The sequence below is a fragment of the Phytophthora infestans genome, genomic scaffold, assembly GCF_000142945.1.
Source record: "Phytophthora infestans T30-4 supercont1.5 genomic scaffold, whole genome shotgun sequence".
Lineage (NCBI taxonomy): Eukaryota > Oomycota > Peronosporomycetes > Peronosporales > Peronosporaceae > Phytophthora > Phytophthora infestans.
Window position 1 is genome coordinate 3,166,562 of NW_003303754.1, and position 19,666 is coordinate 3,186,227.

Genomic DNA, 19,666 nt, shown 5'->3' on the forward strand with positions numbered 1-19,666 from the left:
TCCCAAACATCGCTCGCATTTTGATTTAAAACAGTTTCCTCAAGTATATGTAGCATCAATCCAAAGGGACACTTAATGTAAAGTGTTGACATAAGTTGCTAGGCGGCTTCGCTGAGTCTCATCATCATCAGTTCTGCCCCCACCTGTAGAGGATTCTCCGTAGCAATGACAGACAACTCGTCGTTCTTCTTCAACAGCCCACACCATCCCAACGAAGTGCTAGTGTTTTCACCAACGCTCTTTGGAACTTGGCTCTCCAACAGACGGATATTGTTTTTCCGAAGTGTCACACCACCATTACACTTTTGCTGAAGTAAAAACACCGTCAAGTTCAAAGTGTACCACCCCTTAACGAGGCAAATTATTCCATTCCGCTCACTATTCTGATCGAAGTGGTCACATTTCTGCTCGTTCCAAATAATATCACCGTCTTCGTTCAGTTTGTCCACATTGCTCGAAACCGCAGAGAGATGGACCACTTGCTTCCCTATTAGATCCGCCAGAAGTTTTTCCGTCCGCACTAGTTTTTCTTCTACATCCCGGAGCTTTGCTTCCACTACATCCACGCGCTCCAGCGAGATAGGCTTGAGCTGGAGCACGTATTTGGTAAACCAAGCCGAGGAAAGTGCTCGGACCTCCACCATCAGTTCAAGCTCAAGCGTGTCGTCTTCCAATTCGGTCAACCTGCGCCGTATCTTGTCAGCTGTCAGTTTGTCCAAATCTATGTCCTCCAAATTCCCATCTTGTGTTTGGGACATACAGAATCGCATCGTGTCCGCAAAAAGCTGCCTCCGACAACAAGATTAGCTTATATAGAAGTAGTTTTGAGAAATAGAATATCAAGTTGCCTTTTTTACCGATATGTATTAATAGTCGTCTATAGAAGCTCTAGGGAGGCGATCCATGGCACTCACGAAATCTTCGTCATCGAGAAAGCCTGTGCACCTGCAGAAGCCCAATTCAATTTATAATATTTAGTAAACTTGTCGCGTCTAGCTCATGGGTCAAGCTCTTTATCTACCACTGTCGCTTGGTCTTCATGCCAAAGACGCATCTTATCATGATTGGATGAAATAGCGAATCGATAGGAAGAGGCAGGCGGTGGCCCGAAAGCAGTGATTCCGCTCGCCTTTTCTACTGCTGCCATCCTGACAGTTATTGATATTTTGTCGTGGCTTCCTCGGTCCACGCTGAAGCGTCGTTAAAAATTAGCGGAGAAAGCTGGGACAGGGTACTACATGTAGCCCGTTAGGAAATAATGCGATTGACTGGAAACGTCCACGTCGAGTCTAGTACCTCGAATGTTTTTCACGGTAAAACCGTAAGAATATAATGAAAGGGACGAACGAATTTGCTCGCCAGGCGGGCCTATAGCCATTCCGTTGTGGCTACGCACTGTTGTTTACACCTTGAAGTACATGTAGACGCTACCCAAGTTGTTGTTGCTGCCAGTGTGCGCATTTCAGCTGCAGAAAAAGCTAGTACAGGTAGCTCTAAGAAACCGGATTTCTTACACTTCTTGTTCTCTAAACATATATAGTAGGTGGCTCGGAGGCGGAAAGTCCACCTGTGCTAAGAGGTCAAGGCGGAACACCCCAGTTGACAGCTGATTTAAATACACTATTTAATTCACAATAATATTGACTAAAACCCTTGACAGCTAATTTAAATAAGGGAAATCATCAATTTAGGGCCGCCCTGAAAAAAAGTCACATAACTCGGCAACTATTTGCACAGGGACACAAAGCGAGACAGTGTCCGAAAGCTTGTAATCTGAATGTTTTTATCGTATTTTTTGCGGCCAATGACCAATAGCATTGATCGTTCAGGACACGGCAGCAGAAATTTTTGTCGCATCAGTTCAGGGCCGCATTTAACCTTAACTTCAGTACTAAAATGTTCAGCTGGTGAAAATTTCAAGCCCATTCAAGCATAGGGTCTGATCACCCTTTCTTTTTATGTTTATGCGTCTTGATAAAATTACGGAGGATACATAATTATGCAAGAATAATCAAACGTCTGTCATTACCAAAACAAAATCAGAAACGTCAATTGCTGACAGCTCAGTCGTTTAGACGCTAGCTTATTGAGGGCCCATTATGGGAGCAGGGGTGTCGCAGGCTCGAGTCTACTCGTTGCCGTTAATTCTCCGCACTGAAAAGGTAAGTTATCAATTCTTAAACATTGTGTAAAGATTGCAACTAACCTTTTTGTTGATTAGCTACACTACGACGGAATTGACAATATGTTGGGCTGCGCTCGTTTCTTGAGGGACTCCATCGTCTTTGCCTTCGGTGGCGACTGCAGATTCTCTGCGCGACTTAGTACGTGTTCTGCTGCTGGTGGCCCAAGCCATATTTGCAGGCTTTATTGCGTTGGGTTTGTCAATCGAATAACAGCCCTCATCGTCTTCGTCAACAACCTCCTTTATCAGATTGCAGAGTTTCACTTTTAGTGTCGCATTAACTGCAAGTTGCAGTCTGCAACGTCCAGAGGCTGCAATAGGTGGGTGGCGTTGGGCGGAAGCATGTCCTCTCAAGTATCTTGGTTTGCGCCGCGACCTCGGGAACCGCCGCACCGCTGAGTATTTTTGCCACAATGGCAGTCTTGGTGTCAGTAGAGTAAGTGTGGCGAGTCTTAGACATGGCTTGGGTCGGACAAATAAGAAGTGAAGCGTTTGTTTTCTTCTTGCAAATGTTTGAACGGAGTGGATGGCGCTCAACAATTGGAGGAGCTGAATAAAAATATGGCGCCAAGGGTTCACCCCTTCTGCAAATTAAAATCATAAAGGTATTCGTACTTAGCTCATTATAACCAATAGTTTCCAAGTTCAATGGAGTACTGTATATGATTGGCAGTAACTTATGCGGCCCTAAACTGGTTCGCGGCCCTAAATTGATGATTTCCCTTACATTATTTAATTCACAATAATATTGACTAAAACGAAAGCCTTCAGATGACAGAAAACTCAATAAATTCCAAATCGTCATTAATAGAAAACACGGCTTTAAAAAAGTGGTGGCGGCATATTTCATCGCCCCAGCGTTCAATTTCCAAGTCTGAAAGCGTCGAGATCACCCCCGACTTTAAAGGGAGAGCCCGTGGCGACAATCACGATCTCGTCGCTCTGCTTGAAGTACGTCGTAAAGGCGAACGTGACGCTGGTATTCTGCTTCAACGTACAGGGCGCTGGCATAGACCGCAAGTAGGTCCCATTCACTTGGATCTTAATGTCAGTTCCGACTGTTTGAGGCGCCAAGTAGACGGTCGAATGGACGACGTACCATCCGGCAACGAGGACGCGCACACCGTATCCGTCAATCGAGGACACGAAGCCAGACCCCGTGACGGAGCTCCACTTGAGCTGCCCCTTGTCGTTCAGCTGCGGAACGTTCTTGGAGGCTGCGTTCAGGCGCACGACGGCCTTTGAGTTCTTGACACTAATTAGCGCAGACTCGACTTTTTCGAGTTTGGCTTTAACCTCGCTCAACTCCTCCGCGACATTCGCTCGCTCTTGTTTTTCTTCGCTTAAATTGTTTGTAGTCTTCTCCAGCTCTTCCTCTACGTCGCGGAGCTTGGCTTCTAGAATATCGAGTCGGTCCAGAGTCACGGGCTCCAGTGAGAACAGATATTTCGCATTCCACGCCGACTCGAAGATCCGGATTTTTACTGTCAATTCCAATTGAAAGGTATCGTCTTTGAGAGGTGTTAACTTGCGACGAATCTTCGCAGGGTTGAGCGGGGCCTTGGCGTCGTCGTCTTCCCTTTCCAATTTATCCGTCTCAATGATCTCGTCCTCGTCCTCGTCCGCGGAATTCTTCATAAGAAATTCCAACGCGTCCTTGAAGACCTATATGCATAATTTAGTGCTAAGAAGCGCCATCATTCAGTTTCTTTGCAATGGGTTTTTGTAAGACAACCTTGACGTAATCTGTGGGACTCGCATTGGGCACTTTGTTGGTGCTTGTGAGGTATTCTTTGTCGTCTAAGAAGCCGGAGCTCCTGGATAGTATCGAGACACGGCGTTAGATTGAGTGAACTGAGGAAGGACGACGTCCTCTACGTACCACTGCTTCTTGCTCTCTAAACCCTCCAACGTGATCTTCACTTTCTCGGCTTTGCTGGTGATGAAGAAGCGATACGTCGGCGCTGGGGGCGGAGCGAACGCCGTCACCCCACACTCCGTTGTCTCGGCCATGGTTGCTTGCACTGATTTCTAAGGTACATTCAAGCAACATCCCATCAAAATATTTACTATAAAAATTCCTGATTTACAAAAAAGTAAATTTTTAAATCAATACAATGAAGAATCATTTCTTTAGAATATCGTATCTATTGTATTTTGCAACAATGCAAAAAATGGCACTCTTTATTTTGCCAGACTGAGGTAACATAGCATCGTCTTTCATACGTGTACAGACAGTATAGTAAGTTACGGCCATAAAGGTAGGACACTAGCGCGTTTGCACTCGTCTGCGGACCTACAGCCGTGGGCACGCCCCTGCTGCGCTGCGCTCGGGGGGCGCCGCTGCGCGGCCTGCCTCACCCCGGTCTCTAAGTCCTCGACTCGGCAAGGCGCTGTGTCTGGGATTATTAATAGAACTTAGTCTCGAGCAAGTCGTCGGCTAAGTCCATTTTATGCATGTTGGGGTCCCCGACTCCCCAACTTGGGGAGTCTAATTGTATACAGTCGTGCACCTCCAATTCGACAGTGCGGACCATATCAACAGTGCCAGGGCATGAGAAACAGAAAAAAAAATACACACTAATGCAAAAAAATACATAAAGTGCCTGAATGCACATAATATACATGAATGGCGCACAAGCGATTGGGAAGAACACACATCATTGTGTCTTCATGGAGATCGTAACCTGACTTGCATACAGAGGAAGCTGAATTGCGGACATTGTATTTAGCCAATCTCATGAGCGTTTGACAGGGTTTTTATCCTATCGCAGATGCGCACATCGCAATTCCCCCGAGTCAGAGCTGCCGAGGAAATCTGGCGCCTTCGTGGTGGAGCTCCCGGGGCGACCGACAGGTACGGCTTGCCTCAATCACGGTCTGCTATGACGCTGCAGTGGACTATAGTACGCGATTTTGTGGACGCCACTACCGCAGAAGCTGCGCTAGCAGGTTTTAAGCAGTACAAGAAGGGAACCAGTCATACCGTCCCCTGCACGATATGTACTGTGGCAACCCCCCACGAAATGCGCTACCAACTTTTGAACTGCTCATCTTAAAAATGCGAAACTAGCGGTCAACAGGCAAACTGTAAGTGGCGTGGGCGTGTCATGGAGTGCGACAATACACGGAAGTTCACCATTAACGAGTGTGGGGAACACAACAGCCTCGAGAAGGATACCAAGAAAAACAAGTTGACAGAAGCGCATAAGACTTACATCAGAGAGATGGCTGCGCAAGGACTGCGACCAGGTCGTATTCGAAACGCGATGCCTCGAAAGTTTAACGTTCGTATGGATGATCTGCCAGAGTTGAAGGTCGTGCAAAATTTCTCGAACTACTTTCGCAAGACCAAAATGATGAACAATGATTTTATGGACGAGCTCACTGAGTACATACGTGGGTTGGAGTTTAACGGAACTGATGAGGATAGCGCATCTTTCACTATTAGTTGTCAAAAGGATGATGCTGGCCATATCAAAGTTGGAACAGGATCTGACGAAAAATCTTTCGTGGTTGGTGTGACTTCAAAAAGGCTTCTATCTAGGTTGGATCGCCCAGTGGATTCATTTGTTTTTCGCGTGGATGCTACATTTAAGGTGGCTCAAGTGGAATACCCAGTACTGGTTTGTGCAATGTCAGATCGATGTCGTTCATTTCACCTAGTGGCGTTGCTAGTAACTTCTCAACGTTTGGAACCCCAATACACGGACATGCTAAATGCACTGCGCTCGGTGTACTTCCGTGTTATGCAAAAAAAATCTTACTCGACGCAGCTGCCCATGCAATTACTTCTTTAAGTTCGTGTGTTGCATACATCTTCTTCACGCATTGAAAGTCTCTGGCGCTGCTGAACCGGTTGGAAAAGCTACATTGGTCTACCGAGGCACGTCTAAGAAACGGCAACGGGAAACCCAAACAACTGAACCCCATGTACCCGTGGGAAGACCTCGCACCAACGGTTTTGCTCTTGATATGGAGTAGAAGTGTTGTTCGGCCTTGCTCACAGTGATAAGGACTGATAGTGCCGTGAAAGGTGCTCTACCCACCGCTTCATACGTCAGAGTAACCTCTCAATACACGGGTTTTCTTTTTAAAGCTGAAGTAAAATGGTTCGGTGCTGCATCCCCTGTCAAACCAAGCCGCCGAGCTTAGCGCCAGAACATGGAAACGATTTATTTGCAATAAAGGTTGCTTTCGGCGCTACTCATGGTCAATTCGTGCTTCCATCCTACTTTAATGGCACCTACGACATTGCAACACGGTGATCTTGAGCCCAATTACACGGCTTTTTGTCCTAGCCACGGCAGTTGGCAGCACCACACACGCAGTCGAACCACGGGTCCACGTAGTCGACAGTCATCTCTTCTCCCTCTTCAATCGTGCGCTTGGCCATTACCACCACAGCCTCGTTTTCGCGGTTGCGTAGCTCCACAAAGTGGCACGGTGCGTCGCACGAGTGGTTCAGCATTCGCGTTATACCACCACAGCTCGTCGCATCAATGTAGACTTTCTTGCCTCGAGCGCTCTTGAGCTGAAGCTCCAACGCGTAGTCGCAGGTCTGCTCTTCATCTGCTTCGAAGTTATGCGTAGTAGCTGGTGTCGGCATTAAGACAATCGTCTCTGAAGCAGTCATAAGCGCACTTGCACTTATCTGTAGGACCCGTGTCTAGAAATTTAATCTTCTCTGGGTTTTGAGGCACACTCACCTTGTCCACACCCATCGGCCAGAGGTCATCGCCGTCGTCGTCAATAGCGATTACCTCGGGTTTACGAGGAGCCGCTTCATGACGAAGCACAGCATTGCGCCGCGCAGACAGCGCCTCACGAACTCCTGGCAGCCGCAAAAAGCTATTCATGTACATCGCCTTCATTTTGCCGACATTGTACACTTTGGTGGAGGTGCGGACGGGCGTTTTGTGCCCCCTGTAGCGCAGCTTTCGCGAGCTTGTCTTCCAGGGATTGCTCTTCATGCGTTTCTTCTTGTCCTCCCGCTCCTTGTACGTCTGGACGCCCTTGGCCGTCGAGGTAGCCTCCGCTGCAAGCTCCTTCTTCATAGTCGCGTCCATGCCTACCTCGCGACCCTGTTCTTGGCTGCATCCCGCAGCCTTGTGCCCTGCCGTCTTCCCCATGATGCTTCCTCTCCTCGACTGCCGCGAATTTTCAAATGGTCCCTTTAACCTAGCATATGTCATTGCCGTAGGCTCAGACTCAGAACCGCCCACACCAACCCCTATCATCACTGCGCGGATGTGCCACAACGGACAAACTCCATTTTGTCCGAAATTCAGACTTGGCTGTCCATTTCTTATATTTTCTCCCAGGGCATAAGTGCACAACGTAAAGCAAAAAACAAACGCAAATCTAGTGCACTGATATTTGTTAATAGAAAAAAACGTGAAAATCATTCAGTACAAAATTTACGTTTAGTTTTGAGACGATGCCTGTGTGGCACCAACAGTTTCTAATAGTCTTTGCAGATATGTTGTTCCAGCCTTCAGACAACCACTTCATGGCGGAGTAAACGTCGACCGGCGTGTAAGGAACACCCTTGTAGAACAGGTCCAGCTCCGCGGCTTGCTTCTTGTTCTGGTACTCATTCTTCAGGCACTTAATGATGCCCTGGTCCATGGGCTGCAGTACGGCAGTTGTATTAGGCGGGAGCTTGCGAATAGCAACATTGGATAGCTCAATAGAAGCGTCTTTGTGCGACGAAGCATTGTCAACAAGTACACCTTTGCCCGGCCAAACTCTGATTAAGCGACATGCAAAGTCAAAATATAACCTCGGGTTACGTTTGGTGACTTGTGTTTATTACATTAAATTGCGAAATGTGCAAGCAAGGCCGATTTTGCCGCAAACAAAGTCGGAGAGAGACCAGCGCGCCAAACCGAGAGCCGCGCGCGCCAAAATGAATGGACGCTAGGTGGCTTTGTATCGTGGATCAGCTTCTACGATCACTTTCAATCGTCTCCTAAGGCCCCAGATGCCCAGCCAAGCCGCCCGCCTGTCACCTCACACCCCAATGGAGCGCCTGCGAGTGCTCGACGCGTACCGTGCTGGTCGCCCTGACTGGAAGATTGTCGCGGCAAGCAGCGGCTTTCCATCGTCGACAGCATACGACTTGGTCAAGCGTGATCGTGCCAATGATGTAAAACGTGGAGGCGCACGTGCAAAGTCAACGAAGGTAACAGACGAGGTCGTGGCGTTTTTGGAGAGCTACCTGAACGAGAACTGCACGTTCACGTTGAAGACAATGGTGAGCATGCTGACCGTCGACACTGGCATCTCGCTGTCTACCTCCACGGTTAGCCGGCACTTGGTGGTCTTGACATACACAGTCGAGCAAGCACGAATTGAGCCCTCAACCTGCAACAATGACGCTAACAAGGCAAAGCGCTAGAAGTTCGCGAAAACACTCCTGAAGCACCATCGCAAGGGCAACTGCATAGTGTACTACGACGAGACGAACGTCAACGTCTACTGCATGCGCACCCGCGGTCGTGCTAAGAAGGGAGCACGAGCCGTCGTGGTTTTGCCTCCGTCCAAAGGGTCAAGCCTGCAGATTCAATGTGCTGTAAATTCGACCATCGGGCTTGTGCACCACCGCCTCCAACGAGGTAGCATTCAGATGGATTGCAACGCTGAATTTGTCGAAGAGGTATACCAAAAGGTGAAAGAGTCTGAGGCGTTCCGTGAGAACTTCCGCGGCAAGAAGATCGTGATCGTGCTCGACAACGCGCCTGCTCACAGTCAGACGGAAGAGCGTGTTGTCGCGCACGCAGACCTGAAGCTGATGCGGCTGGGCCCCTATTTGCCAATGTGCAACCCCATCGAGGGGTGCTTCAGCGTCTTTAAGTCAAGAATTAAGAGCGAACTGGCTGTCGACCGAGAACAAATTTGCGATAGACGTCGCGGAGTGCACCACGATGAAAATGGCGAGTTAATTACTCTCGGAAAGCGCCAAATGCAGTTCTTGGAGCGGGCAGCTCGAGCAAGCATGCGGTGTATGACGCCCACGTTAGTGGGTCAGATGGAATTACACTGTCGCGATGCTGTCATTGCCGCTAGGGATCTCGAGGATATGCAGTATGGCAGATGAGCTGGCCTCTCTCCGACTTTGTTTGCGGCAAAATCGGCCTTGCTTGCACATTTCGCAATTTAATGTAATAAACACAAGTCACTAAACGTAACCCGAAGTTATATTTTGACTTTGCATGTCGCTTAATCCGAGTTTGGCCGGGCAAAGGTGTAGTAGTACTTGTCGTTCTTCCAGCTGCATACGTTCATTTAGCGCCAATTGCCAATCACAGTACTTTACCGTATTCATCCACGCCTTCGCCGTATTTGTGTAGGTAGCTCCAATTTCGACTTGAAGGTCGCGATTTTTTAGGGGGCGCGGCACTTTAGATCGACCAATGAGGTGCAGCGGAAGCTGCTCCGTGCCATCGGCGTTGGTGGTAACGCACACGGTGATCCGGTGCTTGCTCTGCTTCCTCCCCTTCTCTTTCTTGCTCACTGTTAGTGATCCTCGCGGTTCCCGGCGGTAGAATCGTCCATATTGAAGACGTCCCGGGGGTGGTATTCTGAAACAAGTGCTCGAAGATCTTTAAGCCCCTTTTCCACTGCTGCGTCCTGAACTCGTCAATCTTCTGCATAATCTTGGCGTCAGACGCGCGAATCGCGGGCGCGCAACAGCTCTTCCTGTCGCGATAGGTATCCGGCAAGGCGGCAACGTCCGCCGACCGCTTAAGAATACTCAAAACGGTAGTGCGCTTTACTGCTTGGGGGGTCTTAAAGCGCTCCGTTGCCCAACGAGCAAGTTCGGAGTGAAAGCATGCAGGATCTGACTTGTGCTTCTCGCACAAAGACTGCTTTTGTGCTAGAGTTAGGGACATGTAGGAGGAAGGGCGATGTCCCATTGTCTTTGGCGGTAAAAATCAAAGTGTGTGTTTGTATGAAGACGTCCGATCCAAAATTTAAAATCAGATCGATGCGGCGTGTCATCCCTCCGCGAGGAGGGGAAAACCGCTGAGGTTAATTGCTAGGGTGGTGATGGGCAAAGGTATTGCGCATCCGATTCGCGTAATCATAAAATCTGGCAGGGTATCGACTGATACCGGTGTCGAATTGGAGGTGCACGACTGTAGTCGGTTAGTCAGTCTGGCAAAATACACTCACTTCCAAAACCAATTTGATGGTAAAACCGCCACTGAAATAAACAGAACTGATGGGCGTTTATGCATCCGGTACTAAATACGATGTATATAATTCGAGTTGAGTTTTAATTCGTAATTATGAAATCTGTTTTGTACACCTTTGCCAGTCCAAATCGGCGACAGTGTAAAGCAAAGCTGTGTGAAGTAACTTAAGTGACAAAGAAATTTTTAATTTTTATTTTCAAAAATTGACTTTAGAGCAATGGCGATTTAGTGCAGAGCTAACTGGTGGTCGGCATCAAAACAAGTTAAAAAAGTCCATCCTGTCTTCGCCCTTTGCTTCTTCCTTCCGAGCACCATCGTACCCGCCACCCCCGCGTTAAAATTCCATTTTATGCTACCTCGGTCGTCGTTGACACGTGCAAAATGCAACTTAGGCCACACACTCGACACGCAGACAGAGCCGTCGCGACTGGGCGATGCTGGACGACTCCATGAGCATTGAGCGGAAGATACGCTCCTCGCTGTAGCCTGCCTTCTCCAGCATCGTGATGCGCTCCAGCGGCTTGAACCAGCGCACGCGTCTCCGCCGATGTCGTCCTGCGGTTTCCTGCCTGTCCCCCGCCTGTGTTTTCTCCCGCTGATGCTGCGCCGCGTTCACTGAAGTCCTCCACACACATTGCGGGGTTCGAGCCAGCCCCACCGCTGGACCACCGCGTCGAGGCACTGCGCTGCCGCCGATGCCCACGCCGAACTCGTAGACGGTGACGGTGGACCAGCGTACGCTCTTGGTCGCCATGGCTGCTGTGTATGTGGCTGTTGGACTGGGGCGAGGAAGGAATGGAGGAAAGACCCAGAGAGCGTCGGCTGTATGTCGTTCACGCGCCCCTCCCGGGTGGCCACTCACTCGCGCCGCTGCCATGCAAGTACCAGATTTGGTGGATCTGCTCCATCCACTTACAAACACTCAGTGGCTTGCCTTGCGTTGTTTTTCCCAGTCAGCGCTCAGTTCAACATCGTCCGCTTGCCCAGAAAACAGAGCGCCGGATGCAGCTGCTTGAAAACGCTGCAGAGCATAGCTTCCATGTATGGATCTGCGCTTGGCTAACAAGATGGCGCGCCACTGTGCGTTGTCAGTGGCGGCAGCTATTCGTAGCAAACCTATGGAGTACGGCACGTAAAGTTTTGCACTACACTAAATCAACTTTGCATGACAGGCTTTTTCTAAAAAAATAAATTTCAAAAATTAAAAAAATTAATTACGGGACGTTCCACTTTGCTTTACACTGTCGCCGATTTGGACTGGCAAAGGTGTAGAGTCTACGTGTTGTTGACGCTCCAGTTTTATAAAAGGGAAGTGAAATAATAAACAAAATTACATGAGGCTATTGGGTGAAGCTACTGTGTGTTGTTTGACATTTCTAATAAATATGTCACTGCCTTTTCATTAGTGCAGACAGAGGTAATTGACATGCATTTGTAAGCTTCAAGGTGCGACTGGAATCTTGCACGTTGAACTTGATCGAGTCAGCCATCAATGGCTTCCCCAATCAAGGTGGATTCGTTTAACTTCAAGGAGATTCTAGAGGTCTCGAACTTGAACTTCATTTTCTGGAACTATCATCGTGCCTGGCTCACAGCCATACCGTGCTGCTTATTTGAGCTGATTTCAGCTGACTCCCTCAGTGTTGTTTTTGTTGGACTTCTATCAACAACTCAATCGTGCTCTGCAAAGCTTTTGATGAGTTGTTGAAGCTAACCTGTTTTCACGCTTGACCTGATAAGGGAGAGGGACCCTCTCTCTTATGGCCAGTGGCCGACCACCGGTCGTATCATGCGGGGCAACGGCCGCCGTTGCCCCGCTTCTTTCTTGGCCATGCATTTTGTCAAGTCGCGTTGATGTTAGCTTAGCATACAGTGGCCGACTTAAAACTCGGGACTCGGCGGGTGTGGCTGGTCTCAAGTCCTGTAATTGTTACATTTTGAATGAAGTTGTCTCCACGTCCAATTTAGGCATGCAAAATATACTTGTGTCCATTCACAACAGTGACGTCTGCATTTGTCTAGAATAATTCCACGCTTTGGAAACGTGATGATGTGTAAGGGTATCCACCCCATTCCCTGCACATCAGTCGTGACGTACCGCTTAAATTAATTGGTCGGCTGTATTAATGTTAGTCTTTGCTTTTAGTAAGGGTATTATTCATGCCACTGCAACGATAGTCTGGTCTCCACTCACCGTGATATCGTCTAAAGCAGGCACCCGTTTCCTGATCTAACGTGGTTGTAGGGTGCTAGCTGATGAGCTAAGTGCATTAGAACGTTGAGCTTTTAAATTTCTTCTAGGGCCATTTCCAACGCACTGCTTTCATTCCCAGCTCTCACTTTAAATTCGCCTTCAAGCGCCAAACAGCCTTCCAGTCCAAGCCTTCCTACAGTCTAGATGTCTCGCTCGCCGAATCTACTCCAAGGCACGGACTACGCGATAGCAATGTCCCCGGTTGTGGACACCGTCAACGAGCCTACCATCGAAGGACGAGCGATTCGTGCGCAGTGGATCGTGTACACGTCTGCTGCCGTCGCTATGTTGGAAGCTTTCCAGTATGGTTGGTCGAGTCACCAGATCAGTCTCCACAAATTCAACAACACCGATGATTGCAACGCTCGTCCGGTGGTTGAGGGGACTTGCATTATGTTCCCTGGACACACTAAGACCACGTGGACTTTGCTGTCCAACGCATGGATTGTCGGAGGTATGGTAGGCAGTTTTCTATCGGGTATCCCGTCCAACAAGTACGGGCGTCGGATGACTCATCGCTTCAACACCGTCGTCATGGTGCTGGCCTCGGTGATCCAAGTCATTGCTCCCTACCCGTTCTGATTCGGTTTCGGTCGATTCGTCGCTGGAATCGCCAACGGTGTCGCAATGGCTGTCGTGAACACTTTTCTAAGTGAGATTTCAACCCCTCACAACCGTCACGCTCTCGGTACCAACACGCACTTGGCTGCCACACTCGGTATCTTAGGTGTGGCGACGACGTTCTGGTACTGGAACACGACGTCCGGTATCCGCTGGATCGCTGCTATCCCGATCATTCTCGCTGCCGGTTATCTACTCTGCTCCTACTTCGTTATGGTTGAGAGTCCTGTGTGGCTTGTTGCCAAGGGCCGTGAACAGGAAGCGGAGCGAGAGATCGCTCGTTTGTACGGCAAAGAGAACGTTGAAGCCATGATGAGCTGGATTCAAACTCGCGAACAACGAACCAAACTACCGTCTACTATCAGTGGTGAGTCGGTGCAGATGGAAGCGGAGCGTCCGTGGACGATCTTGGCCAAACCAAAGTTCCGCAAGCAACTCGTAGTGACCTTGGGTCTCACATGTATCAACCAATTGGTTGGAATTAACGCCGTTTTCTGGTACTCGTCGTCTATTTTGACTGGAGCTGGCATCGAGGATGCACGTCTCGGTGTGGTTATCATCGACATTCTTCCCGTCGTTCAGGTACCGATCGCTGCTTACGCTACACAGTTCCTACCGAAACGTCCGATGCTTCGTTGGGGCATCGCTATTATGGCCGTGTGCTGCATCGGAATGACGTTCTCTATGGTCTACAGTGTCGGTTGGCTCTCCGTCACCATGCTCGGTATCTACGTGGTTGGCTACGACGTCAGCATCGGCCCGTTGCTCTGGCCCATGATCGCTGAGCTCTTCCCAGACTCGGCGCGTGGTGGTGCTGTCGGGATCTGCGTCTTCTTGAAGTGGACCTGCGCGCTCATTATCGGCATCGCGTTCCCGTACATCCAGGACGCCATCACGGACTACAGCTTCACGCCGTTCCTGGCTACTACTTTTCTGTCGATCATCTTCATCTACTTCATGGTGCCGGAAACGTCGGACTTCACGATCGCCGAGATCCAAAATGGCTTCCGTGGCGACGAGAACCTCCACTCGGTCAAAAGACAACAGTGAAGTGGTTGACAAGTGTCAAATCAGCGTTGGTGTGTGTGGTAGGAAGCACCTTGCGCATTGCGCTGCAGCGTCATCGCCTCAGTAGTTGGATGAAACGTTTTACATATCGCTTGCCTATTGTCATTAAAAAAGGTTCTCGTTCTTGCGACTGACAGTAGTTCCGATTTGTTGGTCGTGCATTTGTCACATCAAAATGTACTGTACTAAATACTTCTTTTTATCAATTAACATTTCGTGGTTTTGATTCGGTAACGCTATTGTGTCGCGAGCCGTCCTTGGATGGGACGGTCGACGCTGTATACAGTAGAAGTAGAACGGTACGGAGATATAAACAGAAGCAACAAGCTAAAGACAAATGTCAACACAAATTCTTTTCTGCTTGTTGTCTCCAAGGAAAATTCACGACCGACCTCTTACATTCTTCCTTGCGACCCGCACTTCGCCCTCCACGGTCCTCGTTCCCGCCGTCAGGCACCGTTTCGCAATCATCGTCCACGATTTTGTACACCACGACAGCGAGGCGGTACTGCCCACCCCACCGCCTCACCGCGAGGATACACAGTCCTTCAGTAGCTCCGGTCCCCCATGACTTCCGTCCTCGTCATTAACGGGAACCGTACGCTCTAGCTGCGCTTGTCCTACGGAGACCGAGGCCGGCCCACAACTTCTCAGCAACTTCGTCGTGGCCCTGCCTGGCTTCATCGAATGCGCGGCCCACACGAATCTGGTCGGCCGTCGAAAAGTGCGGAGGAGGGTAACGGAACTCACCGTGCCCAAGACGGTGGCCGCCAGAACCACTCTTGACACCCTCCCCGACTGAAGCTTGACGCCCTCGTCGAGCACCCGTAGGGCCTTGATCAGCTTTCCGGGCACGATGAGCATCTTGGCGCGCCCGCACTTCACTCAGCCGACGCACCTTTGGCTTGGGACCCACACAGCCGTCGGCCTTCCAGAACGCTTCGCTGAGGCGCTCGGCCTGCTCCTGCTCCTCAAGGTCCTTCGTCCACCGGGCGTATCGGTCCTCAGCGACTTGCTTAGGCGTGCGTCGGTCCTTGGAGGCCTCGCCTCACCGCAGTAGGCGGCTAGTAACAGCTAGCAAGTCGGTCAAACCACTGGCAAGCACCATATCGTCGTTCCAGACGAATCCGCCGTCGACACCCAAATGCCTCTCCGCCAGTACGTAGTTCCCCAGCAGTAGTAGCGCCCCGACGCCGCAGCTTCCATAGAGAATCCATTCCACAAACTCGTACACGTAGACGGCCGTGTACATGCCGGCGTAGGCAAACAATCCCATTAGAGACGCGAAAGCGCGGAAAACACAGCATGCACGGTCCATTGCCCGGTGACACTCCGCGCCAGAGCCAATCCAATACTTCACTGTAGACTTGCAGCTCAACTCGAGCACGTCGGGTAGGCACACGCACCACAAGGCGTGATAGGCCTCCAGCCAGCGGTGGGCAAGACGTTCCAGCCCGTCCTCGCTTTCCGCCTCGTCCTCTAGCACCACCAGCGGCGTCTGGAACAACGCCTCGTACAGCTTCCAGCGACGCACTGCCGGAGTCCTTTCCGCAATCCTCACGTAGTCGGCGAAGATCCGGTAGCGCCGGATACAGGTCCTACACAGCCCGTCCACTTGATCACAAATTCCAATACGGCGCCGACGATCCGCCCCACCACCCACCACAACGGCTTGGTGATCATCCAGCCGACGGCGCCGCTCAGGACCCAGAGCAATCCAGACCAGTGGCGGACGGCCGCCACCCACGTCATTTCTGTCCACGGATGACGCACGACGCTCCACCAAAACGCCAAGCAGATCCCGGCAAGCCAGACGCACCACTCCGTAGCCTCAGCGAGCTACTCAATCATCGTAGCGCAGTCCCGAACGCAGGGAGTCCGAGCTTTGAGTAGTCGTGCGTACCGGCGCTAGGCCGGTCCAGATAGGCAGGAGCCATCAATCATCGTTAAAAGAACTCCATCACCGTCACTTCTCGGCGCTGGGGCGAGTCCACGCCGTAAGTCACAATCCATCGTAGTCGGATCTGGGACCGTGCCGGGCCTTCGTCACAAACTGTCGATCACGGTGGGCAAACCGTCTCCACCACCAGCGCATCTGGCGTATCACTGAACCATTGACGGCCCCAGACTAGGTCAAGAACCATCCGCCTAGCGGTAAGACCCAGCCTTTCTCGCATTTCCGCATTCGTTTCCTTCTTCCCACGCCGCCGCAGTTCTTCCCGCCTTCCACCATGGCCAAGACCAAGGAATCCAGCAAGGACGCCGCCGTCCGCCGTCTCCGCGCCCGCCTCGACAGCAAGGGCAAGCCGTCGGAGGAGGACATTGTCCTGCGCGCCCAAGTGGACTTCTACGCCGAGCTCCGTGATCACCTGGCCGCCAACGAGGCCTCCTCGGGGATGCAGGCAGTCGACGCCCTCGCCCTTGCCCTTATCGCGGATGACGATTCCCTACCGGCCACGCTGACGGAGGTCGTGACGCTGTTGCCGCCGCCCGACCCCTTCGAGACGGACAGCCCCCGACTCATGCTCTCTTTGCGCCGGAGCCAGACACGACAATTAAGCGTCCTGCCCCGCGCAACAAGGCCCAGTCGAAGCGTCCGGCCAAGAAGTGACGCACCACCGCGAACTCCCTGAAGTACTCCCTCGAGCTCCCCGATGACGTGCCGGCCGCGATCCGTCGTGACGTGGATCGCCTTATCAAGGAGGCGACAGGACGAGGGAAAACTCCTTTCCGGCTGGCGTATCCGTGGTCCGGGCAGCGAGCCTGGCACGACCCGCAAGTGCACCCGCTGCTTCATCTTCTGCACTGGCGCTTCTGGATGAAGCATTGCGCTACGTTCTTCATCTGCGCCCTCTACGCACCCACCGGCAACTCTGACGCACGCCGCAAGAAGAAGTCCGTCGCCGTGTAGGCCCATTTGCGGTTCATCAGCGCGAACATCGAGGTGTTCGGCTATTACAGCTTCCTGGCCCAGCTGGAGGACACGGCCCACGACACTCTGATGTGGTACGGGGGCAAGGCGGCCGCTCACTCGGTAGCGGCCAAGACTCAAGCCGCCCAAGTCGACCTGGCGACGCTCTACAAAAAGGATAGGGCTCTCTACGACCGGACCTTCGCCCGCGCTCTCGATCCGTTCTCCATCGACGAAGACGACTACAGCTCCGTTCCGGAGCTGCTGGAGCAGACCCAGGCGTTGGACATCACCCGGAAGCCCCACCTCCGCCTCTCGGACGTCGCGCTTGGCCGCATCGCCATGGACGTTGCCAGACGGTCGCCTCCCAACCCTGCTTGGGTTAATAACAAGACTAGCGGCGTCTGAAAGCAGCTCCTCTCGGATCGGTCGCTCCGCGAGGTGCAGACCAACATTTTGCAGCAGCAATTGGACGGTGCGTACGAAGCGCTGGACGACGTTAAACCTTACGACGTGACCGAGCAAGGGGACGACGACTCCGACTTCGAGGGCGAAGACGGTGACAGCTATTCGGCCTTGCCTCCTTGTGACAGAAATGCAGCACCGTTTTCACGTATGTCAAAGGCACGAGGGGGACTGAGACCGAGCCAGCAGGGCCGGCTCGAGCCAGCAAGTTTACGCGACGCAAGAGCATTCCTTCTTGGACGGAGTACCGGGACCCCATCCGCACCACTCGCGCTCGCAGGTACGGATCCAGTGGCAACGCTCCGTCCAGCAAGAAGGCCACCAGTGCCTTGATCCACGGCACCTTCAACTGTTCACTCACGAACTGCTCACGATCAAGGCTAAACTGGTCGACAGGTGACGGGGCGACCGGTCCGACTTCTTCTCTGACAGGATCCTCGCGTAACCCAACCGACCCAGGGTCGTCAATGTGCCCATCGGCTGGGTCGCCAGCAGCTCCGTCGGCGTATTCCACTTCTTCGTCCGCCTCGGGACTCGAATGCTCCCCGACTGAAGACGGACCCACGTCGTCGTCGTCCGGATTCAGTAGGTCGTTCATAGTCAGCGCCGCCACTTCGTCCGCTGGTAGCCCGAGAGAGACCGTCCACATGCCCCATAGCCGCACCGGGCTTATGGTGTACCTTGAACTGCAGACTCGACAGCTCCATGGCCCACCGGGCCAGTTTAGCGTTCGAAGTCCGATTGCCGGGACTGAAGACCCACGTAACGCGCTTGGTGGTCCGAGTACACATCGAACTCGCGCTTGTCGAGATAACTCCGAAACTTACGCGTCGCCCAGACGACGCCCCAGCACTCAATCTCCGAAATCCCATCCTGATTGTTAATCCAATTCTTCTGCGAACCTGTCAACAACTTGCTGGCGTAAGCCACTACACGGTCACGGCCATCAACTTCCTACACCAGACAAGCACCGACTACGTACCGAGAGGAGTCCACAAACAACTTGAATCGCCTCCGGCCGTCCGGATAGGCCAGGATAGGAGGCTTCATAAGAGCTCTCTTCATCTGCCGAAACGAAGCCTCGCAGTCCTCGTTCCACTCGAACGGAGCGTCCTTCGCTGTCAGTCTCTCCAGAGGCGCCGATATCGCCGCATATCCAGGGATGTATCTCCGGAAGTAGCTCGTCAGGCCCAAGAACGACCGAATCTCGTGCAAGTCCCTCGGCGGCCGGATGTTCATCACCGCTTTCACTTTCTCGGGGTTCGGCAGAATGCCGGCCGGCGTCACAATGTGACCCAAGAACGCCACCTGACTCTGACCCCAATGACACTTCTTCATCTTGAGCTTGAATCCCGCCTCACGGAACCGAGTCAGCACCTGACGGACACGCACTAGGTGCGTAGGGAAATCCTTGCTGAAGATCACACAGTCATCCAGGTACACCAAGCACACTCGCCACTTCAGGTCCACTAAGACGGTCTCCATCAACCGCTCGAACGCCGGCACCGCATTACAGAGTCCAAACGGCATCACCAGCCACTCGTACAGGCCAAACTTACACGTGAACGCCGTCTTGGCCACGCTGCCCTCGTCCATCGGCACGTTCCAGTAACCGGACGCGATGTCCATCGTAGAGAAGATCTGATCACCTCCTAATACATCCAGGATATCGTCAATCAGTGGCATAGGATAGCGATCCTTCACCGTCACAGCATTAATTTTCCCGTAATTAATACAAAAGCGGACTCCTCCGTCCGGCTTCCGGATCATCAGGACGAGACTAGCTCACGGACTGTTCGACGGCCTGATCAACCCGAGGCCCAGGTATTGCTGCACTTCCGCCTCCATGACTTCCCCTTCCGCCATCGACACACGGTAGGGCGGCTGCTTGATGGGCTTACTATCCCCGGTGTCTATCTCAAATTTGGGTCGGTCTGTCCTCCCCGGTTTCATGGACG

At 51.8% G+C, this 19,666-nt stretch overlaps 4 protein-coding genes across 4 annotated transcripts; 2 read left to right on the top strand and 2 right to left on the bottom strand.

Annotated features, from left to right (window-relative positions):
• Positions 1-3,046: 3,046 nt before the first annotated feature.
• On the bottom strand, positions 3,047-4,210 carry PITG_04315 (uncharacterized protein; the record flags this gene model as incomplete). Its single annotated transcript, XM_002905914.1, has 3 exons — positions 3,047-3,850; positions 3,921-4,002; positions 4,068-4,210. The coding sequence occupies 3 exons, from the start codon at positions 4,196-4,198 to the stop codon at positions 3,047-3,049; spliced, it is 1,017 nt and encodes a 338-aa protein (XP_002905960.1).
• Positions 4,211-10,777: 6,567 nt separating this feature from the next.
• Positions 10,778-11,143, bottom strand: PITG_04316 (uncharacterized protein; the record flags this gene model as incomplete). Its single annotated transcript, XM_002905915.1, has 2 exons — positions 10,778-10,954; positions 11,006-11,143. 2 exons carry the CDS (start codon positions 11,141-11,143, stop codon positions 10,778-10,780), a joined length of 315 nt encoding a protein of 104 aa, XP_002905961.1.
• A 1,644-nt stretch (positions 11,144-12,787) lies between these two features.
• Positions 12,788-14,314, top strand: PITG_04317 (Major Facilitator Superfamily (MFS); the record flags this gene model as incomplete). Its single annotated transcript, XM_002905916.1, has 2 exons — positions 12,788-13,192; positions 13,301-14,314. 2 exons carry the CDS (start codon positions 12,788-12,790, stop codon positions 14,312-14,314), a joined length of 1,419 nt encoding a protein of 472 aa, XP_002905962.1.
• A 2,249-nt stretch (positions 14,315-16,563) lies between these two features.
• On the top strand, positions 16,564-18,261 carry PITG_04318 (uncharacterized protein; the record flags this gene model as incomplete). Its single annotated transcript, XM_002905917.1, has 5 exons — positions 16,564-16,800; positions 17,244-17,624; positions 17,655-17,856; positions 17,895-17,988; positions 18,168-18,261. 5 exons carry the CDS (start codon positions 16,564-16,566, stop codon positions 18,259-18,261), a joined length of 1,008 nt encoding a protein of 335 aa, XP_002905963.1.
• Positions 18,262-19,666: the final 1,405 nt, after the last annotated feature.